General features: G+C 41.6%; 1 protein-coding gene across 4 annotated transcripts in view; it reads left to right on the forward strand.

Moving 5' to 3' along the window:
- Window positions 1-25,183, forward strand: part of C8H1orf21 (chromosome 8 C1orf21 homolog) — a 228,163-nt gene that overhangs the window by 127,714 nt on the left and 75,266 nt on the right. For all 4 annotated transcript variants that reach the window (XM_069737262.1, XM_069737263.1, XM_069737264.1 and 1 more), the window contains one exon: window positions 20,129-20,325. In XM_069737262.1, coding sequence (XP_069593363.1) covers window positions 20,232-20,325 — 94 coding nt within the window. In that variant the 5' untranslated portion in view covers window positions 20,129-20,231. The remainder of the gene's footprint in view (window positions 1-20,128; window positions 20,326-25,183) is intronic.

The following is a 25,183-nucleotide window of genomic DNA, read 5'->3' on the forward strand; positions in this document are numbered from 1 at the left end:
AAAAATTATATTTTAGCCCCCAGTTTTGTATTTTCCCAAGGGTAACAGGATAAATTGGACCCCAAAAGTTGCTATTCAATTTGTCCTGAGTACACTGATACCCAATGTGTGGGGGGAACCATCGTTTGGATGCATGGCAGAGCTTGGAAGGGATGAAGCGCCATTTGGAATGCAGTCTTAGATGGAATGGTTTGCGGGCGTCACGTTGCGTTTGCAGAGCCTGTGATGTACCGAAACAGTAGGACCCCCCATAGTGACCCCATATTGGAAACTAGACCCCCCAAGGAACTATCTAGATGTGTTGTGAGAACTTTGAACCCCAGAGTGTTTCACTACAGTTTATAACGCAGAGCCGTGAAAATAAAAAAAATCTTCTTTTTTTCCCACAAAAATCATTTGTTGCCCCCAATTTTTTTACTTTCCCAAGGGTAACAAAAGAAATTGGACACCAAAAGTTGTTGTCCAATTTGTCCTGAGTACGCTGATACCCGATATATTGGGGTAAACCTCTGTTTGGGCGTACGGGAGTGCTCGGAAGGGAAAGAGCACTGTTTTACTTTTTCAACGCAGAATTGTCTGGAATTGAGATTGGACGCCATGTCGTGTTTGGAGAGCCCCTGATGTGCCTAAACAGTGGAAACCCCCCAATTCTAACTCTAATGCTAATCCGAACCCTAACCGTAACCCTAACCACACGCCTAACCCTAACATGCCCCTAACCCTAATCCCAACCCTCACCACACCCCTAACCCCAACACACCCTTAACCCCACATACCCCTAACACTAATCCCAACCGTATCCACACCCCTAACTCCAACACACCCCCAACCCTAATCCCAACCATAACCCTAACCACACCCCTAACCCTGACATACACCTAACCCTAATCCCAACTCTAATCCCAACCGTAAATTTAATCCAAACCCTAACCCTAACCTTTGCCTCATCCCTAACCCTAACTTTAGCCGCAATCCTATCTGTAGCCCCAACCCTAAATTTAGCCCTAACCCTAATGGGAAAATAGAAATAAATACTTTTTTAATGTTATTATTTTTCCCTAACTAAGGCAGTGATAAAGGGGGTTTGATTTACTATTTATAGCGGGTTTTTATATTTGGCAGCTGTCACACACTAAAATACACTTTTTATTGCAAAAAATAGTTTTTGCATCACAACATTTTGAGAGCTATAATTTATCCATATTTTGGTCCACAGAGTCGTGTGAGGTCTTGTTTTTTGCGGGACGAGTTGACGATTTTATTGGTGCCATTTTCGGATTGCTTTTTATTCAGATTTTTGTGTGGCAGAATGAACAAAAACCAACAATTCATGAATTTCTTTTGGGATGGCGTTAATACCATTCCACGTTTGGTAAAATTGATTAAGCAGTTTTATTCTTTGGGTCAGTACAATTACAGCGATATCTCATTTTAAATCTTTTTTTATGTTTTGGCGCTTTTATACAATAAAAACTTTTATATAAAAAAAATATTATTTTTGCATCGCTTTATTCTGAGGGCTATAACTTTTTTATTTTTTCGCTAATGACGCTGTATGGTGGCTCATTTTTTGCAGGAAAAGATGACATTTTCAGCGGTACCATGTTTATTTATATCCGTCTTTTTGATTGCATGTTATTCCACTTTTTGTTCGGCGGTATGATGATAAAGCATTGTTTTTTGCCTCTTTTTTTTTACGGTGTTCAGTGAAGGGGTTAACTAGTGGGACAGTTTTATAGGTCGGGTCGTTACGGACGCCGCAATACTAAATATATGTACTTTTATTCTTTTGGTTTTTTTTTATTTACATAAAGAAATGTATTTATTGGAACAATTTTTTTTTCTTTATATAGGAATTTTTTTTAATATTTTTAAACAGTGTAATTTTGTCCCATGGTGGGACATCACTGTATAGTGTCAGATCGCTGATCTGACACTTTGCAGAGCACTGTGCCAGATCAGCGATCTGACAGGCAGTGCAGGAGAGTTGCAGGCACCTGCTCTCAGCAGGCGCTCGCAAGCCACCTCTCTGCAGGACCCAGAAGGACCCCTGTGGCCATCTTGGATCCGGGGCCTGCAGGGAGGAGAACGGAGGAGACCCTCGGAACAACGCGATCACATCGCGTTGTTCCGAGGGTCTCAGGGAAGCAAGCAGGGAGCCCCCTCCCTGCGTGATGCTTCTCTATGCCACCGGAATGCTGCGGTCATGTTTGATCGCAGTGTTCCGGGGGTTAACCCCTTTCTGCCAGCTGACGGAATAGTACGTCAGCTGGCAGAACCCCCGCTTTGAGGTGGGCCCATCTCAAAGTCGCAACATGTCAGCTGTTTTGTGCAGCTGAAATGTGCGCGCAATGAGCGTGAGTGGAATCGTGATTCGCCCGCACCCATTAACTAGTTAAATGCCGCTGTCAAATGCTGACAGCGGCATTTAACTAGCGCTCCCGACCGCATGGCCGGAAGTGCTCGCACCGCTGACCCCGTCACATGATCGGGGGTCATCGGTGCATTGCCATAACAACCAGAGGTCTCCTTGAGACCTCTATGGTTGTTGATGGCCGATTGCTTTGAGTGCCACCCTGTGGTCGGCGTTCAAAGCAACCCTGCATTTCTGCTACATAGAGGTGATCTGTGCTTCACTTCTATGTAGCAGAGGCGATCGAGTTGTGCTTGCTTCTAGCCTCCTATGAAGGGTATTGAAGCATGCCAAAAAAAAAAAATGTGTTTAAAAATATAAAAAAATAAAAAATATATAAAAGTTCAAATCACCCCCCTTTCGCTCCAATCACAATAAAACAATAAAAAAATCAAACCTACACATATTTGGTATCGCCGCGTTCAGAATTGCCCGATCTATCAATTAAAACAAAGGATTAACCTGATCGCTAAATGGCATAGCGAGAAAAAAATCAAAACGCCAAAATTATGTTTTTTTGGTCGCCATGAAAATGCAATAACGGGCGATCAAAAGAACTTAAATGCACCAAAATGGTGTCATTAAAAATGTCACCTCGGCACACAAAAAATAAGCCCTCACTCGACCCCAGATCACGAACATTGGAGACGCTACCGTTATCGGAAAATTGCGCAATTTAGTTTTTTTTCTAGCAAACTTTGGAATTTTTTTTACCACTTAGATAAAAGAGGACCTAGATATGTTTGGTGTCTATGAACTTGTAATGACGTGGAGAATCATAATGGTAGGTTAGTTTTAGCAATTATTGAACATAGCAAAAAAGCCAAACAAAAAACAAGTGAGATTGCACTTTTTTTGCAATTTCATCGTACTTGGAATTTTTTTCCCGTTTTTCGCTACACATCATGGTAAAACCAATGGTATCGTTCAAAAGTACAACTCGTCCCGCAAAAAATGAGCCCTCACTTGGCCATATTGAAGGAAAAATAAAAAAGTAATGGCTCTGGAAATAAGGGGAGAGAAAAACGAAAACGAAAAAAGCTCCGGGGATGAAGGGGTTAAAGTGCCAGGGGCTGTTCATGACCACTCCCAGTACATAGTGCCAGATGTCAGCTGTGATAATCAGCTGTGATAATCAGCTGACAATTGGCCGCGATCAGCCACATTACCCCCGTAAGCGCGGCTGATTAGGTATGACGTACTATCCCATCCATGGGAATTAAGTCCCAGATCGCATGGATGGGATAGTACGTCCAATGGCAGAAAAGGGTTAATACTATCATAAAGTACAATATGTCAGGAAAATACAACTTCAGAATTGGTGAGATCTGTTGAAGCATTCCAGAGTTATTACCTCATAAGGTGACAGTGGTCAGAATTGTAAAATTTGGCTTGGTCATTAGGGTCAAAATTGCCTTGGTCATTATGGGGTTAAAGTAACATAGTAACATAGTTATTAAGGTTGAAGGAAGACTTTAAGTCCATCTAGTTCAACCCATAGTCTAACCTAACATGCCCTAACATGTTGATCCAGGTGAATGGTCTTCAACATTTCTAAACAATTCCTTTTAACCTAAATAAATTTAAACTTTTATAGAATAAGACTATAGCTTCTAACTTTATTTTATTTTTTTCTCATAAAGAAGCTAATTTACTTATACTCGAGAAGACAAATGCTAATCTTGAATGAGCCAATTACATAAGAAGTAAATGGCCTTCAATATTTCTAAACAAGTGTAATTGATTTTAACTTACTACTACAAAATATACCCTTCTTTATAATTAGGCAGCTGACTATAATTAGGCAGCTGACTATAGATACCCAGAGGTCAGCCCACCTTTATGCCATGTTGGGCAGCACATGGGTAGGGAGGGAGGTCCACCTCAAATTTAGGAGCTAAAGCTTGAGATCCATATGAACCATTCAGGGGCGGACACAGACAGCTTGGGGCCCCTGTGCAGGAAATGTGCCTGGGCCCCTCTCCTTTTAAGGCAACAAAGCTAAGGGACTGTGCTATACATAAGTGAGTACACTTTATACTAAGGGGCTGTGTTAGACATAATAATCAATATTTTCTTCCTCCACCTCCCCCTGTTCTTAAACCCATTATAAATCCCCACATCCCATTATTGCCCTCTCCCCCACCCCCATGATTGCCCTCTTCACCACCTCCATTATTGCTTTCCCCCCCCCACCCCCATCATTGTCCTTTCCAATGCCATCATCATTGCCTCCTCCCCCATCACCCCTATCATTGCCCTCTCCATCAACCCAATCATTGCCTTCGGCCCCATCACCCCCATCATTGCCCTCACCTCCACCTACACACAGCACCATTCACCTCTCTGCACACACACAAACCTCACCTCTGCTTGCATGGTATCCTGAAGCCGCACCATCGCCGGCAGCTTCCTGTCTCACACAGCCGCGGCGCTGAATGATGATGTCATTCAGCCACTGCTGTGTTGCAGGAAGCAGGATGGATCCATTCCCTGCAGCTCCGGTCCACTGCCTTTTTCTCTTGCAGGCAGTGGAGCTGCAATCCCATGATGGTAATCTGGCCAGGGGCCCCCCGGAGCCAGATAAACTGGCCAGTGCAGGCAGGGCCGGTTTTAGGCAAAGTGGGGCACTAGGCAAAGTTTAAAATGGGGCCTCAAATCCTAATATATTGCACATCACACAGAAGTATTTTGGTTGTATTTACATGCGCTGAGTTCAGGCCACTAAACGAGTGTGATCGACAATACTGAAGTCGTTCAACGCTTGTTTCCCGGCCTCTTTACACCGCCTGAGAAAGAATGATGGGGACAGAATGATCACTAATAGATCACTAACAGATTACCATACAGTATCATATTACCAGTAGCACACCTACAGTTTACACCAGGGATTTGCTGCTGAGAACAATGATTTCTGTTCAGGCATAACCAATCCAATCACTCGATGAATAGGCGGCATTTTACTTGTTTAGTATAATACACCCCATAGTCCTCAATATATTATAATGTGCACCACAGCCCTCCATATTGTAAAATGCACACCGCATAGTCCTTCACATAATATAATGTGCCCCATAGTCCTCCATATAGTATAATACACTCCTCATAGTCCTCCATATATTAAAATACACTGCTCAATCCTCCACATAATATAATACATTCATCGTGCTCCATATAGTATAATGCACTGCCATAGTCATCCATGTAGTACAATTCACTTCCCATAGTATAATGCACCCCATAGTTCTTCATATAGTATAATGTATTCCCCATAGTCCTCGATACAGTATAATGCAGTCCACATATAGTATAATGCAGCCACCCCATTGAGCATAATGCAGCCACCCCAGAGAGTATGGTGTAACCTCCATAGAATATAATGCAGCCCCCCCTCATATAGTATAATGTAGCCCCCTCAAAGTATGATGCAATCACCCCTCATAGAATCTCAATATAATACAGCCTCCCATAGAATATAATGCAACCCACCTCCCCGTAGAATATAATGTAGCCCCATCAAAGAGTATGATGCAATCCTCCCTCATAAAATCTAATACAGCCCCCATAGAATATAATGTAGCCCCCCATAGAATATAATACAGCCCACCTCCCCATAGAATATAATGTAGCCCCCATAGAATATAATGCAGCCCCCATAGTATATAACACAGCCTTCCCCATAGAATATAATGCACCCCATAGTATATAACACAGCCTCCCTCATAGAATATAACATATAATGTAACCCCCATAGTATACAACACAGCCCGCATAGTATACAGCACTGCCCGCATAGTATACAGCGCGGCCTCATAGTACACAGCGCAGCCTCATGGTATACAGCGCGCAGCCTCATGGTATACAGCTCTCCTTGTGCCCGCGCTGCTTCCAGTTCCTGCTCCTGTCAGCACACAGTGAGTGCACGGCAGTGTCTGTCAGAGGCAGAGCGGAGAATGATGGGAGAGGGAGCGTCAGGTGACTTTCTCTCCTCCATCATTGCTTTGAACTGTATCGGCAGACGCCGGTATAGTTCAATGCGGCGAGGGAGTCGGCGCTGGTAGCAGGCGGGCCCCCCTGCCTCACAGGGGCCCCATAGCAGCTGCGTGATGTGCCGCTAGCTGGGGGGAGCAGGGGCCTAGGCATCTGCCTGCCCCTAATGCCGGCCCTGCCTGCAGGGGCCCCCTGGAGCCTCCGGGCCCCTGTGCAGCCGCACAGGTTGAACAGGCGGTATGTCCGCCCATGGCCATTAATATTTTTAACATGCTATACATCTAAGCAATATTCTGCACTTCTAATAAACTAAATGTATCACTTGGCACATATCCTTTTTTCAAATGCTGATTTCTTTTTCTATTTTTGCTAATACAGTTTCTACAGTCTTGATTTTGAGTTGAGTTTTGTGGGCTTATTTGAGAGCTCATATCATTGTCACAATTTTACACTAACCCCCAGCAATTTGACTACATTGAACTTGGTCCAGATGATTTGTGGGAAAGAACGTTCATGCAGAAATAAAAAATAAAATAAACAGATTTTCTTGTGGGCAATTCCTTAAGAAGAAGCCAGTCTGAACAAAATTGCTGTAGGTCTTCAGTCTCTGAATTTAGAGGAAAAACTTCAGATGGGGAACTCCTTCAAATAGTTTAATCAACATGTAATATGCAGAATGATTGCATGATGTATTCAAAACCACAATACTTATAGGTATATAACCCCTTCTAGCCAATAATTAATTAGACACCCTTGGATCTAAGGGGTAATGTTTCTCCTTGTGGAGGTTGACATGCCTGGTATGTCAATGTAATGAGAACTATTAGCTCCTCTGGGAAATTAAATATGCAAATTGCCTCTTTAAAGAGGAAGACCAGAGAGGACAAGAACTCTAGTGCCACCTATTGGAAGTAGCAATCCTAAAAGTCAATATTGACCCTTTAACGAGCCTTGTCACATGACTTAGAGTAGCATTTCATTTTTATCCCAAGTCATATGACAAAACTCGTTAAACAGTTGACATTGACTGTTAGGATTGCTACTTCCAATAGTGGGCACTAGAGTTCCAGTTCTCTTCCTCCCTGAAGAGACAATTTGCATTTTGAATGCATCCTTGGAATTCATACATGAAATTTCATCTCTGGCCAAAATCCAAAAAGCAGACCAGACTGTCTAGGCAAACCTAAAAACTCAGGTATAACTCCAATGTTCTCTATAATGACCTTACAGGTGGGGTTCATGGAACACTGTTGGGAATATTGGCCAGGAGAAACCAAATTGTAAGACTCTGATGTTGGATTTCAGAACATACATGTTGTAGTATGCCATTGTGTCGTCATTACACAAACATAAACTATTTGTAACCCCGGTATTACAATGCCTTTCTTCTGCTTCTAGATGGCTGCTGATAACGAGTGATGAATTAGATGTTACCATAACAACATGTATTGGCACAGACTTTAAGACAGAATGTAAAGCGATTTTAGCTACCATGGGCTTCGTCACTGTGTGGGCGTATCAGGAGGAGTATGAACATCACTGTTTAAAACTGCAAAGACAGCTGGGAGTTTTAAGAAATGAATTTGCATTTTGCTGCTAAAAATAATTGTCAGTGGTAATGTGAAATGATACAAATGTCAGCTTTTTGGTAGTACTTCAAATATTGAAGCCTAACAAATATGGAAAAGAATATTAAAAGTAACGTACCCCCTGGCACTTAGAGAAATGTTCTGTGCTAAGCACAATATAATGTACATTCAGTAATTTAAAGATTTTAAGTATTTTTAAAGTTTTCACACTTCAGGTCCCTTTATGGAGAGTGCTCTGATTCTCCATTTTATGGAGCTCTCCCTTTAAAAGGACTGGTAATATAGAGAGCCAAGGAGTGCATGTTGGGACTGAGTACTGTAATGTAGTAGTAGGAGAAGCCAGGATATAGAGACAGTTTGACACCACATATGACAATTTGGGAAGAGGTTGGATAGAAGACCACTATCTGAGGATGCAGAGATACCTAAACAGTTAATGCTTACATGCAGGGCTGCCACTTGGAATTTCAGGGCCTCATACTGGCAACATTTTCAGGCCCCCTTGAGACTCCGCCCAGACTCCACCCCAGCTCTGCTTCCACCCCTTTAACCTTCCACAGTTCCACCGCGCACTCTTGAAAAAGCTCCTCTTCTACACCACATCCTCACCAATCACTCATTAACAGTTCCCATTGACCCAGAAGATTTCTGTAAGCCTCCACCACAATAAGGTAGACTGTTTTGGCAGCAACCTACTCTGCTATAACCTATTAAACATTTCTCAAAATATCCAATGCTCTTTCTAGGTATTTTTTTTCTTTAAGGGAATAAGTCGCATACATTTTTTAAAATGACCAATAATACCACATGCAAGGTACAAATATTGTCACACCATGACAAAACCATATATTATCACCACATAGTGACCAAATAATACCACATGCAAGGAACAAATAACACCACACCATGGCTGGACCACATATTACCACCACATAGTGACTGAGTAATACCACATACAAGGACAAATACCATCACACTATGACCAGACCATATATTATGACCACATAGTGACAGAATAATATCCCATAGAAGGGACAAATATAGGCACACCATGACCAGACCACACATTACCAACACATAGTTACCAAATAATACCACATACAAGGAACAAATCCAGCCACACCATGGCCAGACCACATATTACCATCACATAGTGACCAAATAATACCGCATGCAAGGCATAAATACCACCACAACTTAACCAGAGTACATATCAAAATCACAGTGACCAAATAATACCACATACAAGGGAAAAATACTGCCACACCATGACCAGACCACATATTACCATCACAGAGTAACCGAATAATGTTACATGCAAAGAACAAATACTGCCACACCTTGACCAGACCACATAGTATGTATACTGTCAGTGTACAGGTAATACAGTGATAATCAGTGACATTATACACAGGAGCTCTGTATATAGTGTCAGTGTACAGGTAATACAGCAATCACTGGTGACATTATACACAGGAACTCTGTATATTATGTCAGTGTAAACATAATACAGTGATCACCAGTCATATTATACACAGGAGCTCTGTATATAGTATACAGCATATAGTGTACAGGTAATACAGTGATCACATGTGATATTATACACAGGAGTTCTGTATATAGTGTACAGATAATACAGGGATCACCAGTGACATTATACACAGGAGAACTGTATATAGTGTCAGTATACAGCTAATACAGTGATCACTAGTGACATTATTCACAGGAGCTCTGTACATAGTAAACAGTGTATGGTGTCAGTGTACAAGTAAAACACTGACTACATACGTGCTGTCACTTGACCGGGAGTCCAGAGGGTGGAGGGAGCAGGAGCTGCATAGCCATTCAGGTAAGATGGCTGTGGAGGTCCGAGAAAAGCTCCTAGCGCCGAGGTGTGCGCAGCGCACCTATCTTCTTTGCACAATGGGGCCCGGTGAGCAGAAGCACATGAGGGAGTGGCCCAGGCCCCCTTCTGTACTGCAGCTCACCGGGCACCATACAGCAGTAAGGGCATACTGCCCTGATGGCAGCCCTGCCTACATGGCTGGAGGATCGGTGTTGCAGAAAAGGCCAATTGCTGCAGATAGACACAGAATGCCCTGAAAAAAGCCAGCCCAGAGAGAAAATAAAAATAAAAAAATACAGACCGCATACAAATGTACAAAACTGCAGGAGTAAGAGTGCAAGCAGAGGAGGTGGCAAGAAGAACATAGCGACTCAGGCCACGGTAGTGTGAGGGGTGCTGTATGTCTCAACACTAATTGCGAATAATGCTTTGGGTGGAAGAAAGAAGCTAGCAACCATAGAGCAGAGTTTAGGAGCGGGTGATTGAAAAGTTTCCCTATGTGACATAATGAATAAGAACTGTGTCAGAGAAAGACTTCAAGATCCACCAAGAAATACTGCCACCGTGTTCCATTGAGAAGTATGCATACACTTAATAAGCACCGTGCCGATACAGTATATTTTTCCAGACCAATGTGGGTTGTGTAGTGTTGGCTCTTTTTGACTATGTGCACACAGTCAGGATTTCTTTCAGAAATTTCCTGAGAAAAACCTGAAATTTTCTGCAAGAAATCTGGATGTGTTTTTTTGCGCGTTTTTTGCGCGTTTTTGGTGCGTTTTTGGTGCGTTTTTTTTTTGCGGATTTTTCCAGACATTTCCCAATGCATTATATAAATCCACAAAATTAATGAACATGCTGAGTTTTTTACCGCGATGCATTTTTTTCGCGGATAGAAACGCATCATGTGCATAAAAATTGCGGAATTCATTCTAAATGATGGGATGCATAATGTATGCGTTTTTGCGGTTTTATAGCATTTTATAGCGAAAAAACGCAAAAAAAATGTGAAAAATCAGCAACGTGTGCACACAGCCTTTAAGAACTCATTGACTCAGAGCCAATGTACTGGCTAATGCTCCTAGTATAGCTATATCAGAAGCTGTGAGAGTCGTTGGTAGGAGTCCACTCGTGTTTGAGGAAATTAGTCTTCTCAGGCCATAATGAGAGATTCATGAGAAAAATATCTTGGTGTTGAGTCCAGCCAATCCAAGGTAAAGTTCTAGTATATTGCAGGGTTAGTAAAAGGAAAGCCATCAGTAACCAAACACCTATGTACATGAGTCCCACTAGAGACTTCCCATGTTTTGTGTCTCTGTATGAGAATTCTTATTACATTTGTAACTTACTGCCATTACTATATACAGTGGGGAAAATAAGTATTTGATACACTGCTGATTTTGAAAGTTTTCCCACCTACAAAGAATGAAGAAGTCAGCATGTACAAATAAAAACCAGAAAATCACATTGTATGATTTTTAGATAATTAATTTGCATTTATGGCATGAAATAAGTATTTGATGCAATAGAAAAACAACATTTTATGTTTTGAACATAAACCTTTGTTCACATTTACAGAGGTCAAACGTTTCCTGTAGATCTTGACCAAGTTTGCAGACACTGCATCAGGGACTTTGGCCAACTCCTCCATACAGATCTTCAACAGATCTTTCAGGTTTCAGGGCTGTCATTGGGCAATATTGAGTTTCAGCTCCCTCCAAAAATGTTCTATTGGGTTCAGGTCTGGAGATTGGCTAGGCTACTGCAGGACCTTGAAATGCTTCTTATGGACTAACTCTTTAGCTGCCCTGGCCGTGCATTTCAGATCATTGTCATGCTGGAAGACCCAGCCATGATCCATCTTCAATACGGAGAGAGATTGTTGGCTAAAATCTCGCTATACATGACCCTATCCACCCTCTTTTCAATGCAGTGTAGTCGTCTTATCCCATTTGCAGAAAAGCGCCAACAAAGTATGATGAAACATCAAGTTTATCAAGTTTGATAACCTCCCATGGTATAGCAGTCCACACATTCCCTTAAAAAAGTCTCCTCTCGCTTGGCCTCAATAAAATAAGAAAGTTTAGGGGCAGCACGGTGACTCAGTGGTTAGCACTGCAGCCTTGCAGCGCTGGATTCCTGGGTTCAAATCCCACCAAGGACAACATCTGCATGGAGTTTATATGCTCTCCCCGTGTTTGCGTGGGTTTCCTCCGGGTACTCCGGTTTCCTCCCACACTCCAAAGACATACTGATAGGGATTTTAGATTGTGAGACCCATCAGGGACAGCGATGATAAAGTGTTGAAACTGTAAAGCGCTGCGGAATATGTTAGCGCTATATAAGAAAAGTAAAGAAAAAGAAAAGATTATCTCCTGTGCCTACACCGTTCCCACGGTGTCGGCACTCACTATACCCTGGGCTTTTATGCGGTTCTTACGACACAAGAGCCCAATGCCCAATCAGTGCTGGTGTGACTATCCCCGCATTCTGAAAAATTGAACATGAAGAAGTCAGAGATCTGCTGCAGCCCTGACTTCCTCTTCATGTTCAATTAGACAGAAGGCGGAGATAATGACGCCAGTGCTGATTGGGCACCGGGCTCACGTGTCACAACAATTGCACGGGTGCCATGGGGATAGCAAGTGCTGGTACTTTGGGAACAGCACTGGCATGGGAAGTGAGTACAAGCTTTTTTATTTTATCAGCTATGTTCTTCTTATACATGGCCATGGGAGCCCAAAACTACACATTCTTTGGAATGTGGACACACTAGTGACTTGTATAGAGGCAAAACTATGTTTTTGCCATGAGTATCTATGTCTATTTTAATGCATCCTATTATTTTATTTGCTTTGGCGACAACTGCCTGGCATTGTTCACTAAAAGTGAGGTTTATGTTTTCAGTGACAGTTTTACTGTTTGTTTCCTCAGTACATTTATCTATATCTCGTACACTGCAATTTCCATTTCTCAGCCCAATCCTCCAGCTTACATAAGTAATATTAAATCCTCCTGTGTTGATTACCTTGATGAGTTAAATACTATCTGCAAATATTGAAATTTTACTCTGTATGTCCTCAAGATGATAAATAATATGTTAAAAAGAAAATGCGACAATTCTGACCTCTGCGGTACTCCACTGAAAACTCTGACCAAATGAGTGTGTTCTGTTAATACCATAAGAAATTTTCTTAGCTTTATTTTGTCTGCAGGATACGCTTCCTACAAATATACCTGTGTACGCAGGCACAATTCATGAGACTGACGTGCATTATTACTTTAATAAGTAACTTGAAATACAATGTGTTTTTACTTTATATAATGAATATACAGATTATTATTATTATTTATTTATGTAGCACCATTGATTCCAAGGTGCTGTACATGAGAAGGGGTTAAATATAAATTACAGATATCACTTACAGTAAGCAAACTAACAATGACAGACTGAAACAGAGGGGCGAGGACCCTGCTTTTGATGGGCTTAAATTCTACCGGGTGGTGTGGAAGGAGACAATAGTTTGAGGGTTGCAGCATCTCCGGTGTTGGTGACCTGGTAACTCCAGTAGTGATGAGGAGGCAGCGGGGTCAGTGCAGGCTGTAGGCTTTCCTGAAGAGTTGAGTTTTCAGGTTTCGTCTGAAGGATCCGAATGTGGTTGATAGTCGGACGTGTTGGGGTAAAGAATTCCAGAGGATGGGGGATATTCGGGAGAAGTCTTGGAGGCAGTTGGGTGAGGAGCGAAGGAGGTCTTGGGAGGACCGGAGATTGCGTGAGGGAAGATATTGGGAGATTAGTTCAGAGATATATGGAGGAGACAGGTTATAGATGGCTTTGTAGGTCAGTGCTAGTAATTTGAACTGGATACGCTGAGGGAATTGGAGCCAGTGAAGAGATTTGGAGAGGGGGAAGCGGAGGAGTGGCGAGGAGAGAGATGAATTAGTCGGGCAGCAGAGTTAAGGATGGACTGGAGAGGTGCGAGGGTGTTAGCAGGGAGGCCAAAGAAAAGGATGTTGCAGTAGTCAAGGTGGGAGATGATGAGGGCATACACAAGCATTTTAGTAGATTGACAGTTAAGGAAAAGACGGGTTCTGGAGATTTTTTTGAGCTGGAGGAAACAGGAGGTGGAAAGAGCCTGGATGTGCGGTTACAGATAATAAATTGTGACAATTTTCATTTCGCCTCTTCTTTTCTTTTCTTTCTTTATCCTTTCTTATTGTGTTAAAAGTTATTAACCCCTTTCCGACATTGGGCGTAATAGTACGCCGATGTCGGATTGCCCCTGTTTGGTGCGGGCTCCAGCTCTGAGCCCGCACCTTTCCGGGCACATGTCAACTGGTCTATACAGCCAGGGCCGGTTTTAGGCAAAGTGGGGCCCTAGGCAAAAGTTTAAAATGGGGCCCCAAATGCTAAAATTTTGCACATCACACAGAAGCATTTCTGTTGTGTTCACATGTGCTGAGTTCAGGCCACTAAACAAGTGTGATCGACAATATTGAAGTTTTTCGCTTGTTTCCCGGCCTTTTTACATCAACTGAGACAGAGTGATGGGAACAGAACAATCACTATTAGATCATTCTGTCCCCATACAGTATCATGTTATCAGCAGCACAACAGTTTACACCGGCGATGTGCTGCTGAGAACAACGATTTTTGTTCCCACATAAACAATCCCATCACTCGATGAATATGCAGCATTTTACTTGTTTAGTATAATATACCCCATAGTCCTACATATAATATAATGTGCACCACAGTCCTCTATATTGTAAAATACACACCCCATAGTCCTCCATATAATATAACGTGCCCCATAATCCTCCATATAGTATAATACACTTCCCATAGTCCTCAATATAGTATAATACACTCCCTATAGTCCTCCATTTATTAAAATAAACTCCTCAGTCCTCCATATAGTATAATACACTCCTCTGTCCTCCATATAGTATAATACACTCCTCATAGTCCTCCATATTTTAAAATACACTACTCAGTCCTCCATATAGTGTAATACACTCCTCAGTCCTCCATATAGTATAATACACTCCTCATAGTCCTCCTTATATTTAAATACACTCCTCAGTACTCCATATAGTATTATACACTCCTCAGTCCTCCATATAGTATAATACACTCCTCATAGTCCTCATATATTAAAATACACTCCACAGTCCTCCATAGTATAATACATTCCTCCGTCCTCCATATAGTATAATAAACTCCTCATAGTCCTCCATGTATTAAAATACACTGCTCAGTCCTCCATATAGTATAATACACTCCTCATAGTGCTCCATATAGTATAATGTACTGCCATAGTCATCCATGTAGTACAATTCACTTTCCATAGTATAATGGACTCCATAGTTCTTCATATAGTATAATGTATTCCCCATAGTCCTCGATACAGTATAATTCAGCCCACATATAGTATAATGCTGCCACCTCAGAGTATAATGCAGCCACCCTACAGAGTATAATGCAGCCACCCTACAGAGTATAATGCAGCCACCCTACAGAATATAATGCAGCCACCCGACAGAGTATAATGCAGCCACCCCAGAGTATAATGCAGCCTTGCCATACAATGTAATGTAACCCACCATAGAATATAATGCAGCCCCCTCATATAGTATAATGCAGCCCCTTTATAGAATATATGGTAGCCCCTCCATAGAATACAATGTAGCCCTCCTCATATAGTATAATGCAGCCCTCATAGAATATAATGTAGCCCCCTCATAGAGTATGATGCAATCACCCCTCATAGAATATAATAAATTTAATACATAGAATAAATTTAATATATAGAATATAATGTAGCCCCCATAGAATATAATACAGCCCACCTCCCCATAGAATATAATGTAGCCCCATAAAAGAGTATGATGCAATCCTCCCTCATAGAATATAATACAGCCCCATAGAATATAATGTAGCCCCCCAGAGATTAGAATACAGCCCCCCATAGAATATAATGTAGCCCCAGAGAATATAATACAGCCCCATAGAATATAATGGAGCCCCCCAGAGAATATAATACAGCCCACCTCCCCATAGAATATAATGTAGCCCCCCAGAGAATATAATACAGCCCCCATAGAATATAATGTAGCCCCAGATAATATAATACAGCACCCATATAATATAATACAGCCCCCCATAGAATATAATGTAGCACAAGAGAATATAATACAGCCCCTATAGAATATAATGTAGCCCCCAGAGAATATAATACAGCCCCCATAGAATATAATGTAGCCCTCCAGAGAATATAATACAGCCCACCTCCCCATATATATATTATGTAGCCCCCCAGAGAACATAATACAGCCCCCATAGAATATAATGTAGCCCCCAGAGAATATAATACAGCCCCCATAGAATATAATGTAGCCCCCAGATAATATAATACAGCCCCCATAGAATTTAATGTAGCTCCCAGAGAATATAATACAGCCCCCCATAGAATATAATGTAGCCACATCAAAGAGTAAGGTGCAGTCCTCCCCCACAGAATGTAATACAGCCCCCCAATAAAATATAATACAGCACCCCATAGAATGTAATACAGCCCCCCATAGAATATAATACAGCACCCCATAGAATGTAATACAGCCCCCCATAGAATATAATACAGCACCCCATAGAATGTATTACAGCCACCCATAGAATAGAATACAGCCCCCATAGAATATAATATAGCCCCCCATAGAATATAATACAGCCCCCTAACAGAATATAATACAGCCCCCCATAGAATATAATACAGCACCCCATAGAATGTAATACAACACCCCATAGAATATAATACAGCCCCATAGAATGTAATACAGCCCCCCCATAGACTGTAGTACAGCCTCCCCATAGAATGTAATACAGCCCCCATATAATATAATACAGCCCCCATAGAATGTAATACAGCCCCACATAGAATGTAATACATCAAAATGGTGCATCTCCATCAAAATGATATTATTAAAACCACCACCTCGGTGAGCAAAAAATAACCCCTCACCCAAGTAGAGTTCACGAAAACTGGAGACGCAATTTTTTTTTTTTTTTTACACATTTGGGAATATTTTTTCACCACTTAAATAAAAAAGAACCTAGACATGTTTGGTGTGTATGAACTCATAATGACCTGGAGAATCATAATATCAGATCAGTCTTAGAATTTTGTGAACATGGTAAAAAAAAAAAAAAAAAAAAGCAACTGTGGGATGGCACTTTTTTTGCAATTTCACCATATTTGGATTTTTTTTTCCCGTTTTCCAGTACACAATGTGTTAAAACCAATAGTGTCGTCCTGCAAAAAAAGTCATGGCTCTGGGAAGAAGGGGAGCAAAAAATGAAAATGCAAAAACAAAAATACCTCTTGACGTTAATGGGTTAAAAGTTGTTAAAAAAATAAAAAGAAGTTTGAATAGACCCTATTTTTCCAAAACAAAATAAAAAATTTTAAAATAAAGGTCATTTGTTTTGCCTCATTTGCAAAAATCGTAGCTATGAAAATATAAAATTGTTTAACTTGTATGGTAAATTATATAAAGAATAAAAAATCAAAACTACAGAATTGCATATTTTTGTCACTGCGTTTCCTCAAAAAATGTTACGGGTCTCATAAAATGGAAATATAAACTGCAGATTTTTTTTTCAATGTTTAAAGAAAAAAAATCCATATAAACATCGCATTGATGTAATCATATGTAGCTGAAGAATCATGTTGCCACAAAATTAATGTAATAAAATCAACCCCCCCACCTAATCAATACACTTAGTAAAATATATAGTGCCATTCAAAATTACAATTTGTCCCTTAAAATACAAGCTGTCTTATGGCTATGTTAATGGGAAAAATTCAAAAAATGTGTAACTCGTGAAGAGCCAAAAACAAAAGTGCAAACATTTTAAAATTGGCCAATGTAGGAAGGGGAGAAGTGGGGGAAGTTGTCATTCTAATTTGGATCTGTATTTGCAAGAAGCTGACAGCAATGTGCATGATCTGCATACAAATTTACAAATCTTACAATATACAAATTTTCATGAAAATGGTGACTTTAAGTTTAGCTCTCTCTTAGCATCTTAGTAGGCCAATTATTATAATTTATGAACAGGTTAGAAACAATAAATCAGATTGGGTAGCATGTCTCTCAATATTTCAAATTCGTATTGATTTTTTTCTTTCTTGCCTACTTTGCCTTTCTTGTCTCAAGATTCAACCATAGCCAATGTCATTAAAACTCTGTCAAGCAGAGGACAATTGCAAAATAAATTATACTGGACATTGTAAATTAACAAAGTTCTTCTATGCACAGGTCCTTTCTGCCCTAATAACAGTTGGTTGAGCTCTTCTGATAATATAGGGTGTTTTGATTGACATCCAGTACTTCATGTGTCCTATTTCTACAGCTTCCCTTCATGGCTAGCTAAGCATGTCATATCATATAATAATTAGACAGCATAAACGGAGCTACCGGCATACAAGGCATAGCCATAGATGCCGCACTAGGTTATACTATGTCTTTGGGAGGCTAATAGATTTTTGGTTACCTAATATAAGAAGTACGGTACCTTTCTACCTTATGCTTATGGCTTCGTAAAAAACAAATCTGTATTCCAAACATCATTTGCGAAAGAGAGAATTTCAAAGGCTCGGAAATATTTAGACAAAAGTGGTGCCACTGTCTGTTAATGTGTGCTTAGTTTCATTAGTAATTTTTTTAATCTAATGTAAAGAATGATTTTGAGATATGTGGACTCACAAAAACAACACAAGTATTATTATTATTGATTTCTAAGGCACCATTAAATTCAGGGTGCTATACATGTGAAAAGATTACATATATAATAAAATAAGCAAACTGACAAACTGGGAAAGAGTGGTAGAAGACCCTTACCTCACAAGCTTACAATCTACCTGTAATGGGAAGAAGATAGTAAGGTGGGGGGGTTTGTAGCAGATCCTGTTGTAGTGAGGTGGCGGCAGGGTAATTGTAAGCTGTAGGATTTCTTAAAGAAATTTAGTTTTCAGCTTCCGCCTGAAGATTTTAAATGTGGGAGACAGTCGGACATGTTGAGCCATTCAATTCCGGAGTGTGGCAGATGTTCAGGAAAAATATTGGAAGCGAATAGGTGTGGAGCATACAATGGCAAAGGAGAGGAGGTCTTGTGAGGACCAGAGATTTCTTATGGGAAGATACCAGGTGATTAGATTTGAGATGTATAGAGCAGACAGATTAGTACGGTAGTTCAAACTGGATTTGCTGGGGAATTGGAAGCCAGTGAAGAGATTGTCATAGGGAAGAGGAGTAACAAAGAGAGAGATGAATTAATCGAATAGAGGAGTTGAGGACACGCTAGAGAGGTGCTGGAGTGTTAGCTGTGAAGCCACAGAGGAAGATATTGCAATAGTCGATGTGGGAGAGGATGAGGGCATGCACTAACACTTTAGAAGACTCAGGGTTAAATGAAGGACAAATTCTGGAAATATTTTTAAAATGGATGAGGTAGTATAATGTTAGGTATATGTTAACTTAGTAAGGTGTGAGGATATATAGGAAATGGCAGTATCGGTGATGCCAAAATATTAAAAAAGGATCTGTAGTAGATGGTAGTGGTCAACCGTATCAAGGTCAGAAGACCGACCTACATGGAAAAGTACACAGTATTGTCTATTGGCTTTGGAAGTTAGTAAGTCATCAGTAATTTTGGTTGTGGCAGTTTCAGTAGAATAATGGGAGCAGAAGTCAGATTTTAGGTTGTCAAAGAGTGTTGGATGAGAGGTATGAGGAAAGTACAGTGTGCACATGCTGTTCAAGGAGCTTTGAAATGAAAGGGAATTGCAATCTGGGGTGAGGTTGGGCCATGGGATAGCTTCTTCAGGATTGGCGCTATGGTTGCGCATTTAAAAGTGGAAGAGAAGACCTCAAAGGTTAATGATAATTTGAATAAATGCATTAGGGCTGTGATAAGCATTGTGGTGAGGTTGGGGAAGAGATGGCATTGGTTAGGGTCAAGTGCACAAGTGGGCAGGTGTAGTAAGAAGGTTACAGGAGAGGGACATTCGTCCGTTATTGCAGAGAGGTTATGGTAGTTGAATAATAAAGCTATGTCTGATGTGGTCAATCTTGTTTCTTAAATGTGAGGTAAAGTCTTCGGCAGAAATGAGGGCTGTTGGAGGGGGCAATGGTGAATGAATAAGGTACTAGAAAGTGTTAGATAACTGATGTATGAATGTGTTTAATAGAATCTGTTAACACTAAATTTGTGTCTTTTCTTTTTCCCAGGTTCAGCAATGGTGGATACATCTTTGAATACTCGGCCAGACTTAAAAGGTTTTCAATAGAAATGATTTTTCTAAGCAGTCAGTCTGGAGCTGACTGAATAAATATGGGATGTGCTTCGGCTAAGCATGTATCTACAGTACAAAATGATGACGATACCCAAAATGGCAAGAGTTACCAAAACGGGGATGCTTTCTGTGGTAAGAACACTTAGGCTAACGTACATTTTTATTCTCTTTGAGTACAAAGCAGGTGACTTAAATAAAAATGATAATGAATTTATTGATAATATTGATCATTAGCATATATTGAAATGCTTTTGCAGGAGCACAAATGATATTTAGGGAGGTGACCACACATATGTTCAAAGCAAAAGTTTTTAATGTCCAAGAAAAACTCACAAAAGAAACAGCACAAGTAATCCTCCGGATCGCAGCTGGACATCAAAACAGTCCTAATCCGAGACCGGTTGCCATGGATGTCTGCAACACCGTGTCATGCTGAGGGGTGCCAGGCCTTTTGGCTCTGCTTGGCTCAGTGTTACCTCACACAGGCTGAATGTTGCAGAGCCACCTGCTCTGCAAGTTTGCACACCAAAGCTGACAAACCCAAACCCTTTACTGCAGGGTTTTTAACTGGAATCTGTGACCATGGGTCACTTGTAAGACCCGGCCTGGTAGATAGCGGACCGCCCCACTACCATCTTGTAGTTTGCTCCAAAAATAAAAGCCCATGCCAGGTTTTCTTAAATCTGCCATGGGCAAATAGCTTGCCCAAGACCAAATTTACTTTTATTTTGCACTGCAACCACAGCTATGTCTGTGACTGCAATGCACTCCAGCGGGTTTAATAGGCTTCTGAGCGCATCCTGGGGGACACAAAGCAACCCTCGCATATAACATCTGTCACTGCCTCACAATCTAAATGGCCACCATCCAGTAATACTACATTTTCCTGTGAGCGACCAATGCAGAGGGACAGCTGTTAACTGGATTGACTGGATTGACTGATAGCAGAACACTTTCAAAATTGCAGCATCGCAGTCACATGCTGTCACTGATTATCCAGTAATTATGGAGTGTGCTAGATGGCTTCCAATACTAGCAAAGAAACTGTACAGCAGCTTGGCATCACAGAAGTTGTTCTATAGAGTCATGAGGTGTTTGGACTGGTGGAGGCCTCAGCTTTCTCATGTAATGTTGGCACATAATAATAGTTTCTAAGAATGCTGTCAGTCAAATACTCTCAACTACTTTATGTTGTAAATGAGGCTTTCCTGTTCCTGCCAGGGCTGAGCGGGGTTTAGATTGTCTTTAATTACTGCATAAGTGTGGTCTTCTTAGTGAGTCACACACCATCTAATTTCCAGGATGTATAGCAGGTACTTCTATAGTGTTCTGGAGACAGATCATTTCTATACAGCCTGCCAGAAATCTGCAATGTACAGTACAATGTGCACTATGCTGACAGTAGTGATAGATTCTGATTTCAATGTATTCAACTTTATGCCTTTATTGCTAGAGCAGAAGAGAAGTGAGTAGCGAAAAGCCTAATAATTTATGCTTTGTAAGCTAGTAACATAGTAACATAGTTAGCAAAGCCGAAAAAGACTTTTGTCCATCCAGTTCAGCTTATATTCCATCAGAATAAATCCCCAGATATAAATCCTTCTAAAGAACCTAATAAATGTAAGATAAAATATTGTTACGCTCCAGGAAGACATCCAGGCCTCTCTTGAAACCTCGACTGAGTTCGCCATCACCACCTCCTCAGGCAAGGAATTCAGAATTCTCACTGCCCTAACAGTAAAGAATCCTCTTCTATGTTGGTGGAAAAACCTTCTCTCCTCCAGACGCAGAGAATGCCCCCTTGTGACAGTCAAATTCCTTGGTAAAAACAGATCCTTGGAGAGATAATTGTATTGTCCTCTTATATACCATATTTTCCGGAACATAAGATGCACTTTTTTCCCAAAAATTTTTTGGGAAAATGGGGGTGCGTCTTATGGTAGGAATATACTTACAAATCCGGTGGCGGCGGTCCCGATGCAGCCTCCCATCTCAGGCTGGTGCGGCTGTGGTGCGGCGGGGCTCTGCTGGCATTTTGTCGAAGCCCTCGGAGCTCTGTTACTGCAATGCGGTATGGTGGTCTCCGGCAAAATGGCTGCCGGGGTGGTGCATGCTTAGATTCAGATCTCGGCAATGAGATCTCGTCTCAAGATCTCGTCTCCCAAGATCTTGGGATGAGATCTCATTGCCGAGATCAGAATCTGAGCATGCGCCGCCCTGGCGGTCATTTTCACGGAGCCACTACACCGCAGCAACGGAGCTGCGGAGGCTTCTGGGCTTTGGCGAAATACCGGTGGAGCCCCGCCATCACCACACCACCACAGAGCACTGCCGTCCCACAGAGCATTGCTGCTCTGCCACGCTACAGAGCCCAGCCAACCCACAAAGCCCAGCCACACCACAGAGCCCAGCCACCCCACAGAGCCCAGCCACCCCTCAGAGCACTGCCACCACACAGAGCACCACCACAACACAGAGCACCGCCACCACACCAGCCTGGGATGGGATTTCCCGGAGGCCCAGCTTGGACCACCGAATGACCCCTGTGACCACTCCTCCACCTGTGTTGATCCCTTCCCTGGTAAGCTGAATTCGGACTGTAAGACGGACCCCCATTTGACACATTTTTTTTCCCTATTTTCCTTCTGAAAAATTGGGGTGCATCTTATGGTCCAGTGCGTCTTATAGTCTGAAAAATATGGTACTTATACATGGTTATTAGATCGCCTCTCAGTCATCTTTTTTCTAGACTAAATAATCCTAATTTTTCTAATCTCTCTGGGTATTGTAGTTCCCCTATCCCCTTTATTAATTTTGTTGCCCTCCTTTGTACTCGCTCTAGTTCCATTTTATCCTTCCTGAGCACCGGTGCCCAAAACTGTACAGTACTCCATGTGCAGTCTAACCAGGGATTTGTACAGAGGCAGTATAATGCTCTCATCATGTGTATCCAGACCTTTTTTAATGCACCCCATGATCCTGTTTGTCTTCGCAGCCGCTGCCAGGCACTAGCTGCTCCAGGTAAGTTTATCATTAACTAGGATCCCCAAGTCCTTCTCCATGTCAGATGTACCCAGTGGTTTCCCGTTCAGTGTGTAATGGTGATATTGATTCCTTCTTCCCATGTGTATATAAGCTAGGCTGAGCGAAATGTTAGGGTTAATGTATTAATATTAGACCCTTTAAAATAACTGAAAAGCCAGAAATGTTTATAAGTTACCGTATATATCCAGTACTGTGCTGCATTTTTCCGCATCTGGTTAAACTGTTTGCAAAGTAAGAATGCATTCAAAAATAGGAGTGGTAGTAGTTTATATTTATCAATCACAAAGTGGATGAAAGAAGGAGAAATCTAAATCAGTTCAATATTTCATATGATCGCCCTTTGCATTCAAAACGGCATCATAGCATCAATATGCTTGCACGCAATATTTGAAGAAACTTTGCTGGGCGATTGTTCCAAACATCTTGGAGAACTAACCTCAGATCCTCTGTGGATGTCGCTTGTACAAATCGTTCTGTCTCTTCATGTAATCACACACAGACTCGAGGATGTAGAGATCGAGACTTTGTGGTGACATATGCTTGTTCTTCTTTACTCTGAAGATGTTTCTTAAAGACCTTCCATGTATGTTTGGAGTCCTTGTCCTGCTGCAGAATAACGTTGGAGACAATCAGACTCCTCCCCGGTGGTATTACATGATGGATAAGTGTCTGCCTGTATTTCTCAGCATTGAGGGCACCATTAATCCTTATCTCCACCATGCTTCGCTGCTTGCAGACATTCATTATTGTACCATTCTCCAGCCTTTCAGTGAGCAAACTGTTACAGCCAAACATTTTAGACTTTGACTTATCAGTCCAGATCACCTGCTGCGATTTATTTTTGCACTCAAGTTCCTATGTTTGTGTACATAGTTGAGTCCTTTGGCCCTGTGGCTTTTGACTGCAATTCTTCCAGGAATACCGCTTACTGACAGAACTCTCTGAACACGTAGATGGTTGTAGCTCGGTCTCACTGATTGCTGCCAGTTCTTAGCTGATGGCACTGCCAGACATCTAATTTTTAAAGAAAGTAAGCATGATGTTCCTTTGATCTACTGCACTAAAGGTACCGTCACATTAAGCAACTTACCAACAAGAACGACAGCGATCCGTGACGTTGCAGCGTCCTGGATAGCGATCTCGTTGTGTTTGACACGCAGCAGGATCAGGATCCTGCTGTAACATCGCTGGTCGTTGCTGAAAGTCCGGAACTTTATTTGGTCGTCAGGTCGGTGTGATTCGTCATGTTTGACAGCAAAAGCAACGATGCCTGCAATGTTTTTCATGGAGCAAACAAACAGCGAGTACGATAAGTACGTCACTGGATCGCTCCTGCATCGTTCTGCGCTGCCGGTGTTTGACGTCTCCTAGCGACCTAAACAGTGACGCTGCAGCAATCGGCATCGTTGTCTATATCGCTGCAGCGTCGCTAAATGTGACCTTAAGTTTCCATGGCCAACCACTTTGTCTATGCTCCTCAACGTTGCTCATTTCTTGACACATCTTTATAGTGCTTAAACACCACATCTTGAAATCTCAATCTCTTTTGAAATGTTTGCCTGGGAGAGACCTAGCTGATGTATTACTTCACAAACACTGACGGCTCTCTGCACACATGACTCGGATGTGACTTCGCTTCTTACACTTACTCATCCACTCACCTATTGTCAACAATGAGCTAGAATTAGAGTTCTAGTCCTCTCCCTCTCTGCATAGGTAATTTGCATATTTAATTTCCCAGAGGAGCATGCATGGTATTTGTCTCCTTACTTTGGTATGCCAGGCCTGACTTGTCACTCTCTGCAAGGAGAAACCTTACCCCCTAAGATCCCAGTCTTATCTAGCCAAATCAGATCTCGCACTTTTTACTAATGAAATACAATAGCCAAAACACAATGTATGCAAATTGAGATTCTGGTTTGGCTTTAATCCTAAGGGTACCGTC

The sequence above is a fragment of the Ranitomeya imitator genome, chromosome 8 (assembly GCF_032444005.1).
Source record: "Ranitomeya imitator isolate aRanImi1 chromosome 8, aRanImi1.pri, whole genome shotgun sequence".
Taxonomy (NCBI): domain Eukaryota; kingdom Metazoa; phylum Chordata; class Amphibia; order Anura; family Dendrobatidae; genus Ranitomeya; species Ranitomeya imitator.